At 37.9% G+C, this 16,480-nt stretch overlaps 1 protein-coding gene across 1 annotated transcript in view; it reads right to left on the reverse strand.

Annotated features, from left to right (window-relative positions):
* LOC126483677 (MPN domain-containing protein) overlaps positions 1-16,480 on the reverse strand; it is a 163,362-nt gene that overhangs the window by 94,666 nt on the left and 52,216 nt on the right. The window contains exons 4-5 of the mRNA XM_050106757.1: positions 13,116-13,212; positions 1,203-1,284 (exon numbers count right to left, since the gene is read on the reverse strand). Coding sequence (XP_049962714.1) covers positions 1,203-1,284; positions 13,116-13,212 — 179 coding nt within the window. The remainder of the gene's footprint in view (positions 1-1,202; positions 1,285-13,115; positions 13,213-16,480) is intronic.

Consider the following 16,480-nt stretch of genomic DNA (forward strand, 5'->3'; position numbering starts at 1 on the left):
GAGTGAAGATATCACCATATGCCCTCAGTACAATGAGGTGTAGGATGATGAGGTTATACAGAGAGATGTAAAGCTTGTACAACATGCAGGTGACACAGATGTAAGGGCTGTGATGTTTGTGAGTGTAAACTAACGTTAGCATCTGAAGCAGACTTACTTCATCTTTATATAAGATGATGAAATTGCAAGAGTTTAAACATTAAGGATGCTAGCTAGACATTGCAAAGATAAAAACATTATTTCTAATAAAGTAAAAAGTGTGTGGTCACATTAACTAGAACATATATTTTTGAACGTGACGAGTGCAAACAGTGATTGCAAATGTCAGTGTATGTAAACAGCAAGGAAGACACAATAATATTCTGTTTCTGATCGGTGTGGTGAAATTTGTAATTGTAATGTGGTTTTCATACGAGAGGACTGTCGACCGGTTTTACAAGTGAGTTAAAATGTTCTTTCGGATTATATTTGAATCAGAAATCTATGGACATCGTCTTATAAAATTCAATGGTTTACTAATCTAACAACTGAGCTGCTGAATAACTGAGGTGTAGTTGGGTAAAACAACAATTTTCACTAGGAGTTTAATTTCATTGAATGGTGCTATCTTTCATTGTAACAGTGGGAGAGCATACCTCATTGATAAATTAATGTCAACACATTTTTAGTTAAGTTAGTGAACTTGTACATCGATGTGGTGGCAACTTGCTGGTACAGTGCAATCACATTTTATCCATCTTCTCATTCTCTGGAACACTCAAAAACAACTTTTCAGGAGTTTTTGTAGATTTATTTGTACAGTATGGTACTACCAACAATTTGTACCCCATTTTCCAAAACATAAATTCCATAACAAGACATCACTGTGAATTAGCATTATGACAGTACGAGCAAAGAGCTAGCCAGTGATGTCACAGGCATCACATTACTCGAATTGAGGATTTTAGCAGACATTAAAATTATTTGCATTTCATTTCCATTTTTATAAAATGAAATTCAAGAGCAAAAAAGCATTCTAAGAGCATAAAATGACATAACTAATCATATAAGGTTTCCAGAAAACAGTTAAATACAAATGTTCCAGAATTTTTTGAGCAGGCCTCGTACATACATCCCCGTATCACAACAAAGCGACATGAAAGGTCATAATCTATAAATTTCAAATTTGTTCAATTTAGAACTTTATATTTTCTTCTACTTACTGATTGATGGAACGAATTCCTAACACATTATGTTTCACAATCCGCTGCACTGACACGAGCTTTTCCTTCTCCATTTCATCGTCTGTAAAAAGAATTATACAAACAACATACAAGATATTCACACTTACTACCTTACTGAAAAATTGTTACAATACATAAGGAATTTGAAAATCAAGTATAACAACATTAAAATATAGCTGTGACATGGATTAACCACAGCCTAGGGGATGTTTCCAGAATGGAAACATCCCCTAGGCTGTGGCTAAGCCATGTCTCCACAATATCCTCTTTTCTAGGAGTGCTAGTTCTGCAAGGTATGCAGGAGAGGTTCTGCGAAGTTTGGAAGGTAGGAGACGGGGTACTGGCAGAATTAAAGCTGTGAGGACAGGTCATGAGTCGTGCTTGTTTAGCTAAGTTGGTAGAGCACTTGCCCACAAAAGGCAAAGGTCCCGAGTTCGAGTCTCGGTCTGGCACACAGTTTTAATCCGCCAGGAAGTTTCGTATCAGTGCACACTCCGCTGCAGAGTAAAAATTTCATTTTGGAAACATTAAAATAATTTGCAAAGAACACAGTGAAAATAAAGTACTGGAAATTAACAATTAATGCACACAAAACTGGGGAACAGTATTTTTGCCAAATCAGATTCTTCTGTATTTTGTTATTTGTCTTAGGTACTCCTTGGCACCATGCGGCAGTTAGAGTTCGTCAGCAGATCCCTACGTCACAATAAGTGCTGCGTGGAGCTATCATCATCGCATGGACTCCCTAAGAGGGTCTCCGAGTAATAAACCACAAGAGTCACCAAGGAACACTCAAGATCAGATGTATATCATAAGTATAAAGAAAATCTTGTAAACCTGAATTAAAGTGAGCTAGGCATCCACTGAACATACAACTCTATATGTAAGCATACAATAAATGTTAATAGTTATATGAAGTTGAATATCACATTGAAAAATTAAAAAAAAAGAAGAACAATTATCAATCAGTATTTTGTGAAGAAACCTTTATCAAGAATTATTATGGTGTTGCCAGCCCTAACCCCTCTCATGACCAGTTGAATTCTTTTATTTACTGCAGCTAAGGACAATGATGTTTGGACAACAACAGAAATGAGCAGAACAGTGAAAATATCCAGGAGTGCTCTTGGCAAGCTACATGTTTTTTCTCCTTTTTTTTTCTTCCCCCCCTCCAAAACTAGGCTTTCAATACGTTTCAAATGAAAATGTTACAATAAACGTCTATTAAAAGTTCTAATGTATGGCAGTGAGACAAGGGATGTTTTTTTTTTAAAAAAAAAAAAAGAGAGAGAGAGAGAGAGAGAGAGAGAGAGAGAGAGAGAGAGAAGAAGAAGAAGAAGAAGAAGGTTGCTCAATAAGAAATGGTGAGATGCGTGGTAGGAATTATTAGGAGATACATGGAAATTGAACCATGAAATTCATTGATGGATTCAAAGAGATTAGAAAAGACAATAATGAAGACTTTATAAAATGTGAGTAGATTTTTTAACAAAACATGCAGAAGCAACATGGGCATGTAAAGCTGAACACCATAATCAATGTATAAGTCTTAGAGAAAGCCTTTTATCCAGCAGTAGATAACAGTCAAATGGTTAGTGATGATGATGACACAAGATATTCCAATCAGTAGATTGACAAAATGGGATGACACATTGAGGAATTAACAGCTAATGCAATAGGAATAATAACCTCAATAGAAAAACTATAATACAAAACATTAATTATTCAAGTTTAAACTCTGGCAAAGAACATTATACTGTAGAAAGTATGTGATAATGAATCGCTAAGAAAATAGTAAGATGAACTATAGTAGGAGTTGGAAAAGCTATGGGACGCATTCCAAAATAAAATGGTCAGGAAATGGATGTATGGAAATGAAGTGAAGGGCTGGCTGAAGAGGTAAGAAAGGATGTACTAATATCCAACAAATTTTTTTAAAAAAAAAAGAAAAAGAAAAAATTACATCCAAAGCTCTAACTTATTATTAAGAATCATTGAAAATAATTAATTTTTGAAATTATAATGTAACTGCGTAGATTAAAAAAAAAAAAAAAATCTACTCATCAAGCAGCGGAGGGAAGGACGAAGAAAAAGGACTAGCAAGGTTTAGGACATGGGAAGAGTTTGAAAAAGTCACCCAGCACCTGGATCAGGGGAAGGGAGGGGAGGGGGGGGGGGGCTTACCAGACAGAATGGGAAGGAAAGACTCTTCTCATCCTGTCCAGTAAGTCTCCCCTGAACTGGATTTTGAGCGACTTTTTCAGACTCTCCCCATTTCCTAAACCTCACCAGTCCTTTCCTTCATTCCTCTTGCTCCCTCTTAAACCCTTCTGCCAGAAGAAGGAGCCACTGGCTCAAAAAGCTTGCAAATTTCTTTTACCTTTATATGTGCCAGTTCTCCTGCTGCTGCTTTTTTTGAGTAGATTGTTTTTATTTATCTAATTATACTTTTAACAATGCAAGAGAAGATAGATGGCCGTAAAGAAGACACGTTACGTTGGAGACAGGCACAATTAAAAGATATTGTGCCGGAAACTGGTCCAAGCTGCTAGAGTTGGAGTCACAATTGCATAAGGAGTGCTTGCTTGTGTGTCTGAATGGCATGTACTTCATTTTGCTGATAAAGGCTGTAGCTGAAAGCTTTATGTACGTGTCTTTTAACTGCGACTGTCTGCAACTTAATGGTTCTAGTTATGGTAAGTAACAATCTGTCTTTTCCTACATTGTTGATACTCCTACCTGGAGTTTCCATTGTTCAGGATTACTGACAAGACGTAACACTTACCTCTAGGCCAAAGTGCTGAGTGGTGTAGAGGCATATAAGGTGCAGTGAAGACTGCTGCTAAGCTTTCAGCTCTTGTTCTCGTCTAAAGCAAGAAGTTGAAACTCACATACACACAAACTCTTCTGCAGCCATGGCATGAGTAGTGAGGAAGAGGAATGGAGGGGGGAGGGGGAGGTGATGACATTCTGAGTAGCAGGCAGGGCAAGGAGTAATTGGGAAGAGGAATTCCACGTACAAGCAGTGAATGAAGAACCAAGCGGGACACAATTATGAAGAATGGACCCAAGAAGCACAGAATAAATAACAAAAATACACACACACAAATAAATGAATTGGCAAGAAAGACTGAGGAAATATTTATTCAACAAGAATACGTGATGCAAAAGGAGCATTACGGACGAGTACAACACAGAAGCAGAGCAAGGAAATGGAAAAGGGTCTGATGCAGCAGTGAGGCTGGGACTAGGAGATGTACAGGTCACAAGAATCGTGCTAGCATAAGATGTGCTTCACAAACACAGATTCCACCAGTGCAGGTTTGTGTAGCCAGTTGGACAGGAAACAGTATCAACATAGCATGCAACACAAACCAGTGTTCTACTTAGAAATATGTTCTGGAAGCGAATTCTTTAACACAATTTGGCAGCTCATGAAAGTGGTAAGTCGTCACGCTCACATGGAATACCACACTGTGTTTGCACATTTGATGATAATGTGGGTTCTCTCAGATTACTTAGGTTCTGACAGCATTATGAAATGCATACAATGGGTAAATAAATTGCATGATGATGATGATGATGGTGATGATGATATTGGTGATATTCACAGAGATATGATCCAGGCGTTTGGCCACAGCAATGTAATAAGAATAAACCAAAGCATTAGAGAGTTTATTCGCAAATCAGAACACTACTTTTGAGAGTCTGGCTGAATCTTGAAATGGGTATTTTTCAACCAGTCCACAATATATCGTTGAGTATTTTATGGAACTGAGTGATCAGAGAAATCATCTTTTTTAATTTGTTAGAAGTGGTGCAACGAATAGAGAATATAGTGAAGAAGATTTTTTCGTGGCTGAAGACTGAATAAATTTCCACTTTTTAGTGTGTTAAGAATGGCAGCAAAAATGGTTAAGGTACTGTTAAAGGTTAGTTGCTCAGAAGTAGCAATAAAATCTTGTGGAATAACCACATAGGAACAGGTAAGTAGGAGGAGCACCATTGCACACCATAAGGTGGTCTTGAGAACATGTGAAATGAACAGGTGAAATGAATTTGTGAGAATGTTTACTGAACATTTGTCAGCAGTCAGAAAATGAGAATGTAATCAATGAACATGAATTGCGTAAAGGGTTTATTTAAGGTTGCCCACAAAAGGATATGCATAAGGAAGTTGCCATAACCATAGCTGTACTCCAGAGTTGTTTTTATACACTAGCTTCAAAGAAGAAGTTATTTTGTGTTAGCACATAAGTCAATGAGGCTGACTAGTTACAAGACACGCTGCTCAGCATAACACAATTCTAACAGCTGCTTTACACCTTATGCTATGCCGATCTTGCTCCTTATGCTGGGGCTTCTCTAAACTATGCTGAGGAACAGTTCCCTGAGAACATCCTATAGTTCTACACTCCCCACCCACCTTAGTCCTAATCTCTGTTACTCTCTGCCCACCTTGAGCCTCTGCTGCATTTTCACTTTCCTATTCCTTCTCAACCAACCTCTTTTCTCTTGTATACTCCTGTTCTATGTCAAACACTTGCCAACTTCTGACCTGCCCATTCATTATTATTTATTTACCTTATAGCACACAGTGTCTCAAAAATTCAGTTCCTCTATTTTATCTCCCTTTCCTACATACCAAATCCTTCAAGTGTGCTAAATCGCCCCTACATTCATTCACTTCATGTAATCTCCCCCCCCCCACACACACACTCACTTATATAGTGTTCCTTGTACCACCACCACCACTATTTCCACTCTCTCCACTTACGTCATGATACATTAAGTCTTTGTGCTTGTGTATTTAAACTTCTTGCTATGGAGAAAGTAAATAGCTGAAAGCTTAGCAAGCAAACAGCTCTCTTTTTATGTAAAAATTGGCTCTGTCTCAAAATATGAGCGGTGATCTGTCTTCTCAGTTATTATTTAAATGATTAAGGACTTTCCATTACTGGATTCTGTACAGGCTACTGCTTTAAATTGTTAAAAAGTGGACAAAAATCACTGGAAACAGTTATCTTTGTCAATGGTTAAGTTACTGTACCACAGGAGGGGAGAAAATCTAGATGCATAAAATGTTATGGAAATAATCTGAAAACTGTGAGTGTGCGCCTGATTTCTGATGTACAATTCAATGATACTTATTTTACAATAGTTTTACAAAAATAAATAAATAAAATGTCTGCAGAGAAGCTGCATAATAAAACATCGAACCTGCTGTGAACCTATCCCTTCCATTCAGATTTTGTAAATGTCAACTATGACAATGTGTAACATAAAAACTGGAATTAAATTTTTGAGAAACAGGCCGGAATAAGACAATTGGAGAAGCTGAGAAATCAGAAAAATACCACAGAAATTGAATGATTAGAATTGCTGAATTTAAATGGTACAGATATGGAGTAACAATATTATGAGAAGGAAAGTTGCTACTCACCATATAGCGGAGATGCTGAGTCACAGATCTGCAACTTTACTTTTCATAGTATTGTTACATTCCATCCTGGATTTTTCATTGTTAGATATGGAGTAAGAGTGGAAAAATTAGGAGGAAGAAAAAACTGCAGGAGATAGAAATTTAATGCAATCAACCAAATTAAAGACTACGGAAAATGCAGTACAAAAGAAACAGTAAAGAAGACTAGATGAAAAATAGAAATGTTGAGGGGTAGAATAAAAGGGAGTAGCTTTATTTCAAACAGACTCTTTACACTCTACAAACTAAGCACAACAATGGTAGCAACAATTTCCAGCCCCACGTATACACAAATTATGTTGAGGTGTTGTAAAAAATAATGTGCACATTTATCACAAACAATGTATAAAATACCATGAAGCATGATACCGAACACATTCACAACAAGTACTTCTTCTAGTGCAGCATTAGGGAAAAGAAAGAAGATTACAGTTTAACAGCCCTTCTCCACCAACAATGATGTCATTCGAACTGTTGCCATCGGTTACAGATCCAGAGTGTTACGAGTGTGCCACCTGGCTTGGTTTGAGGGATAATGGTACCTAACACACACCATTAGCTGACTTGCAAAATATGATAACATGTTAAAAAGAAGGGTAAATTTCCTTAAAACCACTGGCTTCTGCTGCTCCTTGGACTACCAAATTAACTAGTCTCACATGTCTTACATCATGTACCACCAGCAGTCTCTCATTTTGGGAATAGTTTTTACACCATCTTTCTGTATGTAATCATCAATATCTTTTAGTTTTGAATGTCACCATTGCTCTACACCATCTCCCCCACCAACGAACCACTGACCTTGCCGAGGTGGGGTGGCTAGCATGCCTCAACAATACGGTTAGCCTTACTGTAAGCCAGACTAACACATGGTTCCTTAAGCAGGGTAGCAGACGTTCAGTAGTTGCAAGAGCAAGATTCTGCATAAGTGACTGATCTGGCCTTTTAACATTAACCAACACTACTGCTATGTTGGTACTGTGAATGGCTGAAATCAAGGGGAAACTACAGCCTTTGTGTTTCCTAGGGGCATGCAACTCTGCTGTATAGTTTAATTAGTAAAATATTCTGGAGGTATAATAGTATCTCATTCAGATCTCCCGTCAGGGATTATTTAGGTGAAGGTTGTTATCAGGAAAAACAAGAAGTACAAAATGAAAAGTAGAACTTGCTGAAGAATAATGAAAATTTGTAAAAACATGCATGACTATGAGAAAGATATATGTCAACTACAGGAAAATTAAATAATTTAAAAAAAAAAAGAAAAAAAAAGAGAAGCAGCTTTGTGAATAACAAGACCTCAAATGGAAAGCCCATACTAAGCAAAGAAGGGCAGTCTCGAAAGCGGAAGGAATACAGTTGTACAAAGGAAAAGAACTTGAAGACAAAATTCAAGGAAAAAGAAGAGGAAGTGGATGAAGACAGGGGATATGATAAATACAAAAAGAATTTATAGAGTACTGAAAGATCTAAGCCAAAATGTGGCATCTAGAACAGATGGCTTTTCCTCTCAATTATTATAATCTCTGGTGAAACAAACCATGACAATATTACTCCATCATGAAACATTACATGAATGAAATAGTCTCAAACTTCAAGAATAATGCAATAACCCATGTTCAAAAGAAGGAAGGTGCTGCCCAGAGTGAATATTACTGAAGCGTCAATTTAGTAAATCATGGTTGCAAAATGCTAACACAAATTATTTACAGAGGATTTGTAGAAGTTTAAATCATGGAAAATCAGTTTGGTTTCTGGAGAAATACATGAACATGCAAGGCAATATGTATAATCATGTTGAATAAATTACATCATCGTGGCAAAGCTGAATAAAAAGAAGAAAGAGACGATAAACAATATTACACAAAGACCATATCACAGGGATAAAAAGTGTCCACAAGACTCAATACTTACAGTATAGTGGTCAAAGCACTTTTAAAGTGCGATCCCAATCAGCTCTTTACAAATTGGGAAATTTAAGGGAAAAGAATATAAAAGACGGTGATGGGGGGTGGCGGGGAAGACAAAATATAGAGTAAACAGTATCTAAGTTGAAGCTGCACTACAACACGGACCGACAGGATATCAAAACACAGACCTCGAGGGAAGCGGTGCATGTGTTGAAGCATAAGTAACATCTGATAAACTTTAAGGAAATGGTTGGAAACCGGGTGCATAAAAATAAAAATATTAATGAAGATAGCAAATGTCACGCAAATAACTCATAGATATAGAGATAAAAGCCTACAACTTGTTGCGGGCCTTTTAGAAACAGCTTCAGCTGAAGTATTGTTTACCCAATACTTTGCCTTTCTCTCCCCTCCTCCCTCTTTCCAGTGCTTTTTATAATCTTTTCTCTCACCCCATTTGTTCATATGTTTCCAGTTTCATTGCCACATTTTAATCCGTGACTCTCGCTTTCTGACAAGGGAACCTCCCCATCTCACCCCCCTCAGATTTAGTTATAAGTTGCCACGGTGGATAGACCTTGAAAAACTGAACACAGATCAATCGAGAAAACAGGAAGAAGTTGTGTGGAACTATGAAAAAATAAGCAAAATATACAAACTGAATAGTCCACGTGCAAGATAAGTAGTTTCAAGCATAGGCGTACCTCATAAGCGCCGTGGTCCCGTGGTTAGCGTGAGCAGCTGCGGAACGAGAGGTCATTGGTTCAAGTCTTCCTTCGAGCAAAAATTCTAATTTTTTATTTTCAGACAATTATCAAAGTTCAGGCACTCACACATAACCAACTTCGCTCTCCAATATTCCAGGACATGTTCAGATTTGCTTGGACATATGAAGGATTTGACGGTCTACACACGGAAAAATTTGAAAACGTTAAAAACATATGTTTTGACAGAGCACAGAGAAAACTGTGCGACCGTGAAACTGTTGCATTCATTTGTTGCAGTTTATGTGACAAACTCTTATGTTTTCATCACTTTTTTGGTAGTGATTATAACATCCACAAGAAAACCTAAATCGGGCAAGGTAGAAGATTCTTTTTACCCATTCGCCAAGTGTACAAGTTAGGTGGGTCGACAACATATTCCTGTCATGTGACGCACATGCCGTCACCAGTGTCGTATAGAATATATCAGACGTGTTTTCCAGTGGAGGAATCGGTTGACCTATCACCTTGCGATCAAATGTTTTCGATTCCCATTGGAGAGGCACGTCCTTTCGTCTACTAATCGCACGGTTTTGCGGTGCGGTCACAAAACACAGACACTAAACTTATTACAGTGAACAGAGACGTCAATGAACGAATGGACAGATCATAACTTTGCGAAAATAAAGAAAAATATTTCGCTCGAGGGGAGACTTGAACCAAGGACCTCTCGTTCCGTAGCTGCTCACGCTAACGACGGGACCACGGCGCTCTTGAATTAAGATTATCTTTGATGTTGCCTATGATCGCGTGGACTACTCAGTTTGTATATTTTGCTTATTTTTTTTATAGTTCCACACAACTTTTTCCTGTTTTCTCGATTGATCTGTGTTCAGTTTTTCAAGGCGTATCCACTGTGCCAACTAATAACTAAATCTGAGGGGGGTGCGATGGGGAGGTCCCCTTGTGAGAAACTTCCCGAATTTTAAAGAACACGTTGGGATCACTTGGTATAACTGGCTTGACCACTATAATGTAAGTATTCAGTCTTGTGGACACTTTTATCACTGTGATATGGACTTTGCGTAATACTGTTTCCGGCCTCTTTCTTCTTTTTATTCAGATTTGTACCTGATGATGCAATTTAAATTTAGAAACTGATCGTGTCTCTTCAATAAGGATTTAAACAGCTGCAGTGGTTTTTATTCAATACACAAAAGTCGGACTATGGATGTCCTTTCAGCAAACTGTTATTACCTTAGAAGACTGAGGAAAGGCAAACCCATATTTATAGCATTCGTAGATTTAAAGAAAGCTTACTTAGAGTACACTCTTTGAAATTCTGAAGGTAGAGGGATAAAAAACAGGGGCAAAAGGTTATCTACAACTTGAACAAAAATCATACTGAATCTATAAAACTTGAAAGACATGAAAGGGAGGCAGTAGTTGAGAAGGGAATGAGACAGTCTTTACATTGATCAAGCAGTAAAGGATGCCAAGGAGAAATTTGAAAAGTGGAATAAAGTTGAGGGAGAAGAAATAAAAACTGAGATTTGCCAATGACATGGAAATTCTGACAGAGCTGGAAAAGGACTTGGAACATATTGCATACCGTAGCGGAGATGATACAAGGCGAATATTAAAAAAGTGTACTGGATTGTAGTTGAATTAAATCAGGTGGTGTTGAGAGCATAAGCTTATGAAACAAATACTAACCTGAAAATGTAGCATCTACCTTTGGCAAAATTAGAATCTATTTTTTACAAAATTAACTTTTTTTGGTAAATGATTTGATGTACAATTAGAAAAGGCTGCGACACTATCTGCCTAAAGAAAAAGCCTTAGGGCTCTGGAATTACATGGGTGTTGCGTGAGAAAAACAAAAAGGTGAGTGGAGATAATATAATAATAAAAGAGAAAAAAGTTTTTATTCTCTAAAATAAGAGCTTTTTGACTGGAATGTTTGATTTTGCGAAAGCACCTTGTTTGAAAACTGTCTGTTTATTTTCTTCTTTCCACTCTATTTAATGTTTCAACAAATGGCTATTTCTGTTGAGGAGCAGTAGTATTTTCCCACCAGAAGATAGAGTGCTTCTCAGTCGCGTCTTTTGTTTCAAAATCAGAAACGAAAATAATGAGCAGTACACAGACCAGAGAAAAGCAGAGTGCACGAATCATGGTAATGGCTACTGTGCAACTGCTTGCTGAGACTGGCACAGTCATGAACAAGGTATACAGAACCTATGCATGGGCCCTCTAAACAACGTAATACAAGTTCACTTCCATCATTACCGTAATTAAAAACACACCACACCTAAAACTGTCACACTGAAGTGTCCACATAATCAACCTTAGCTATCAGATGAACATATGCTTTCCTTGGTTCTATGATACATCCCACAGCCAAGTCTTATATTGCCATACACAGTGCATATCTTATAGAAACAGTTGAGCTGCCGATTACTGACGTGGCACCAGAACATAACTTACAAGAACACTGATACATCATTGCATTCGTGCACAGGTGCACTCTTTATTTGGCAACTACATTCTTATGCACATCCTCTTTCCAAACTGGGCTTCAGCAGATTTTATGTAATATCAGTAACTGAAAATTGGTAACATATTCAATATTTATATGCAGAAAATAAAGTTATCTGAAGCTATCTCTGATAAAATAGTTATTTGGATACAATTCTTTATGAAATAGCATTTATTGTGTAGTTTCGCATTTTGAGGCAAAATTCACATTTATATTCACATTAGGCAAATTTTTCACATTCCTAGAAAAAGAGACACAAAAGTAGTAGAGGAGGTTTGCTCTGTGGGAAGCTAAGTAACTGAAAATGAGCAAAGTACAGAGGATATCAATCACAGACTGGCATTAACAAGAAAAGTATTTCTGTAATAGAGGATTTTTAAATATCAAATACAAATTTAAGTGCTAGGAAGTCTTATCTGAGGATACTTGTCTCTAATGCAGTCTTGTAGAGAAGTGAAGCGTGAATGAGAAAACAATTCAGCCAAGAAGATAGTGCAAGCTTTTGAAATGTGATGCTACAGAAGAATGTTGAAAATTATATGTGTAGATCAAATAACCAAAGAGCAGGCACTGGATCAAATTGGTGGAAAAAAGAAATTCGTGGCACAAGTCGTCTCATGGAAAGGATCAGTTGTTAGGACACATCCTGACCCATCAAGAATATTAATTTGGTAATGGAAACAAGTATGAGGTGTAAAAATTGAAGAATGAGACCATGACTTGAGTACAGTAAGCAAATTCAAGTGGATGCTGGTTGCAGCAGTTATGCAGAGATGAAGAGGCTTGTGTAGGATGGACTAGTGTAGAGAGCTGCAGCAAGCCAGTCTCTGGACTGAAGAACACACCACCAGATTTTTCTCACATACTGTCTTTCTAAATACAGTGATGAGGCATTTATTAGTATTTCAAATAAACACAAAACTTTAAAATAAAAAATACACATAAATTACATAAAAAGTAACTACTTCTATGCCCACAGGAATGTTGCCAGTTGAGACAATAGTGCGATGTTTCTGTGTGATATCTTCGTAAGTATATGAAAACAGGCAATATAGTGAAATGAAAACTACAAATAACATTAAACAATATTTGTAGTAAGTGTTCATTCGAAAGCATACAACTATAAGTAATGTGCAATAGCTAATTACAAAATCTAAACAAAAAAGATTTGCTACTGAACCAATATTCCCAACATAATTCTGCAACAACATGAAATACCTTTATATAAGATAATAGAAGTGTAAATATATTCACCATCTGTATCTCTGTTTTCTTTATCCTGTTCTTCTTCCTTTTTCTTCCTGAACCAAGCGTTTTTATAGACATCCAACTTTCTTCCTTTGTATTTAACCTAGAAAAGTTTCAAATTACAATGTATTAACGAAACTAAAGTATGACAAGCAAGACACAAAACATTCATTCCAATGCAAGACGAGCCTTTGTCAGACCTATAAAGCACTAAATTAACAAAACAAATAACTCTCCAATGGCCAAAATTTTTATTCAGTTTTAACAATTGGATCTATATCAGATCAACAAGCATATTATTGTTGCCAACTTACATCTCCCACAGTTATGTTATAATTATGGTAAAAATGAGAAATTCGGACCTACATAGACGTGTGTCATTTGCAAGAAGTGTGGTAATTGATGCCCATACAATGTGTACCCCTCCTCGACACACCATGGATCTGAAGAGTAGAGCAGCAGATATGAACCAAGAAATGAACAAGTGGTTTTATTTTTCCACTATCATATCACAATCAGCCAATGTGTCACCCTCCAATGCTGCTTAAGGCTGAATGCTGTGTGAGGTACTGTGAAATTCTGTTGCAACAGAAGTCCGTGATGGCATGGATTGCAATGTAAGTTTGATCATACAACCAAAAGAGGGGGTACGGAAATTAACCTCACACTCTTGGGTACTCCTCTACCAGATAGCTGTTGGTATGAACCATTCTCAAAACTACAGTCCAAGACACACTTTTCCAAAGCTACTCATGTTTCAGTGTAGAAGCTCCTACAACAATCAGACACATTACCAGTGTTAAGACTGCATAATAAATGTGGTGCTACAGAAGAATGCTGAAGATTAGTTGGGTAGATTGTGTAACTGATGAGGAGGTATTGAACAGAATTGGGGAGAAGAGGAATTTGTGGCACAACTTGTCTAGAAGAAGGGATCAGTTGGCAGGACATGTTCTGAGGCATCAAGGGATCACCAATTTAGTACTGGACGGCAGCGTGGAGGGTAAAAATCATAGAGGGAGACCGAGACATGAATACATTAAGCAGATTCAGAAGGATGTAGGTTGCAGTAGCTATTCGGATATGACGAGGCTCGCACAGGATAGAGTAACATGGAGAGCAGCATCAAATCAGTTTCTGGACTGAAGACCACCACCACCACCACCACCACCACCACCATCAAATCGGTTTCTGGACTGAAGACCACCACAACAACCACAATAACAACAACAATAATAAATTCTTGCAATACAAAATTTTCCAACTCAGTAATGATGTTTAATACGCATGCAACAAGAGATCTCAGGCTTTGCAACTCTTTGTTTTCATTTTTATGGTGAATACTTTGCTCCATTGGTACAATTTTGGAAGATGGGACATGGTCCTTAAATTACTATACGAGGTGCGGCTAGAAAGAAACCGGACTGATGCTGGAAAAAACATTTATTTACAATTATTTACAATTTCATGTTATCTCCTTCAATGTACTCTCCTCCTCGGTCTCTACACCGCTCCATACGAATTTTCCACTGTTCATAGCAATGCTGCAGATCATTTTCGGTAAGTCCATACATTACTTCCGTCACTTTTTCTTTTACTGCTTCAACAGTCTCAAATCTAGTTCCTTTCAAAGCTGACTTGACTTTAGGGAAAAGAAAAAAGTCACAGGGGGCCAAATCAGGTGAGTAGGGTGGATGATCTAAGATGGGAATGTTGTGTTTTGCCAAAAACGTCTTCACTGACAACGCACTGTGAGCTGGAGCATTGTCTTGGTGAAGGATCCATGACTTTTTTCTCCACAAATCATTCCGTTTTCTCCGTACTCGCTCACGTAGGGTAGCCAGGATGCTAATGTAGTAATCCTGATTCACTGTTTGTCCCTCTGGTACCCAATCAATGTGCACAATCCCATTGATGTCAAAAAAAACAATCATCATTGCCTTGAATTTCGATTTTGACATTCGTGCTTTTTTTTGTCGTGGAGAACCAGGAGTTTTCCAATGCATCGATTTTGTAAGAAGGTGGGATCACTTTCAATGTTTTCCAGGATGTCAGAACAAATCATTCTTCGTCGTTCCTTCTGTTCAATTGTGAGACACTTTGGAACCATTTTTGAACACACTTTGTTCATGTTGAAACTTTCATGAAGAATCTGCCTAACACTTTCCTTGTCAACTCCTGTTAACTCAGACACTGCTCTGATTGTTAAACGGCGATCTTGTCGAACAAGTTTACCGATTTTTTCAATGTTTGCATCAGTTTTTGCTGACAATGGTCTGCCAGTGCGAGTGTCATCACTGGTGTCTTCGCGGCCATCTTTAAATCGTTTAAACCACTCAAACACTTGTGTTCGCGATAAACAATCATCGCCGTACACTTGTTGTAACATTACAAACGTTTCACTTGCAGATTTTCCTAGTTTGAAACAAAATTTGATGTTAACACGCTGTTCTTTCTGTACACTCAACATTTTCCGACGCACAGACAAAACGTCAACTACTTAAAACAGACGCCACGGGCAGACTGAGTGCAGGAGGCAGATGAAACTCGAGCAGTAGGCGGAGCGAGAGTCACGTGACAGGCCACGCGACTTTCAGCCTTATTGCATTCGTTTTATTGTTTCACCAGTACTAGTCCGGTTTTTTTCTAGCCACACCTCGTATGTCAATGGAGGAAAAAGAAATTTGTACGGTTCCGCAAAAGTGATTGTATTCCTGCAATTTCTACAGGAGGTCTCCCACTTGCGACACCTCAATGGCTAACTTCACTGGTACACTCCCCACATATTGTCAAGGCTTTCCATAGAGACAGGATTTCAAATTGTAAAAAGGCGAGGGAAACAGTGAAATCCCTCACACATCCCAATTCAACAAAATCATAGTAAATAAAGCATTTTCTCACACTTGAGGGCACAGACTTTCATCCAGATCAAATGTCTAAACAGGAAAGCTAAATAGGAGGCTCTTAATGAGAATGCAGGATGAAGTGCACAATGGTGCTCCTTAGGGAAATAGCATACAGGCTGGAAAGAAGTCCCATGTGCACTCGGTATGTCTGACCTGTGGACTTCATCCAAGAAGTGGAGGAAACCCTGACAGTGGTTATCGAGAACTCAGGGTGCATGAACAATATACTGTTGGTAAGAGCAAACTCTCGAGTTTGACATGGTTCCAGCTAGGTAGCAGAAGTGTGGGCCCCACTTCAGTTCTAGTAAAAATGGTGTTGGGACAAAAGACAGTGTTTTGTGTTCTACATTTTGCACAATGTGGGTCAGTAATAACTGTTCAGTGTGACTTTCATACTGAGTATGGTGTGGATCCTGCTACGGCATAGAGCATAATGCATTAGATGATGGCATGAAAAATTCCAAG

Source organism: Schistocerca serialis, chromosome 6 (genome assembly GCF_023864345.2).
Source record: "Schistocerca serialis cubense isolate TAMUIC-IGC-003099 chromosome 6, iqSchSeri2.2, whole genome shotgun sequence".
Classification (NCBI taxonomy): domain Eukaryota; kingdom Metazoa; phylum Arthropoda; class Insecta; order Orthoptera; family Acrididae; genus Schistocerca; species Schistocerca serialis.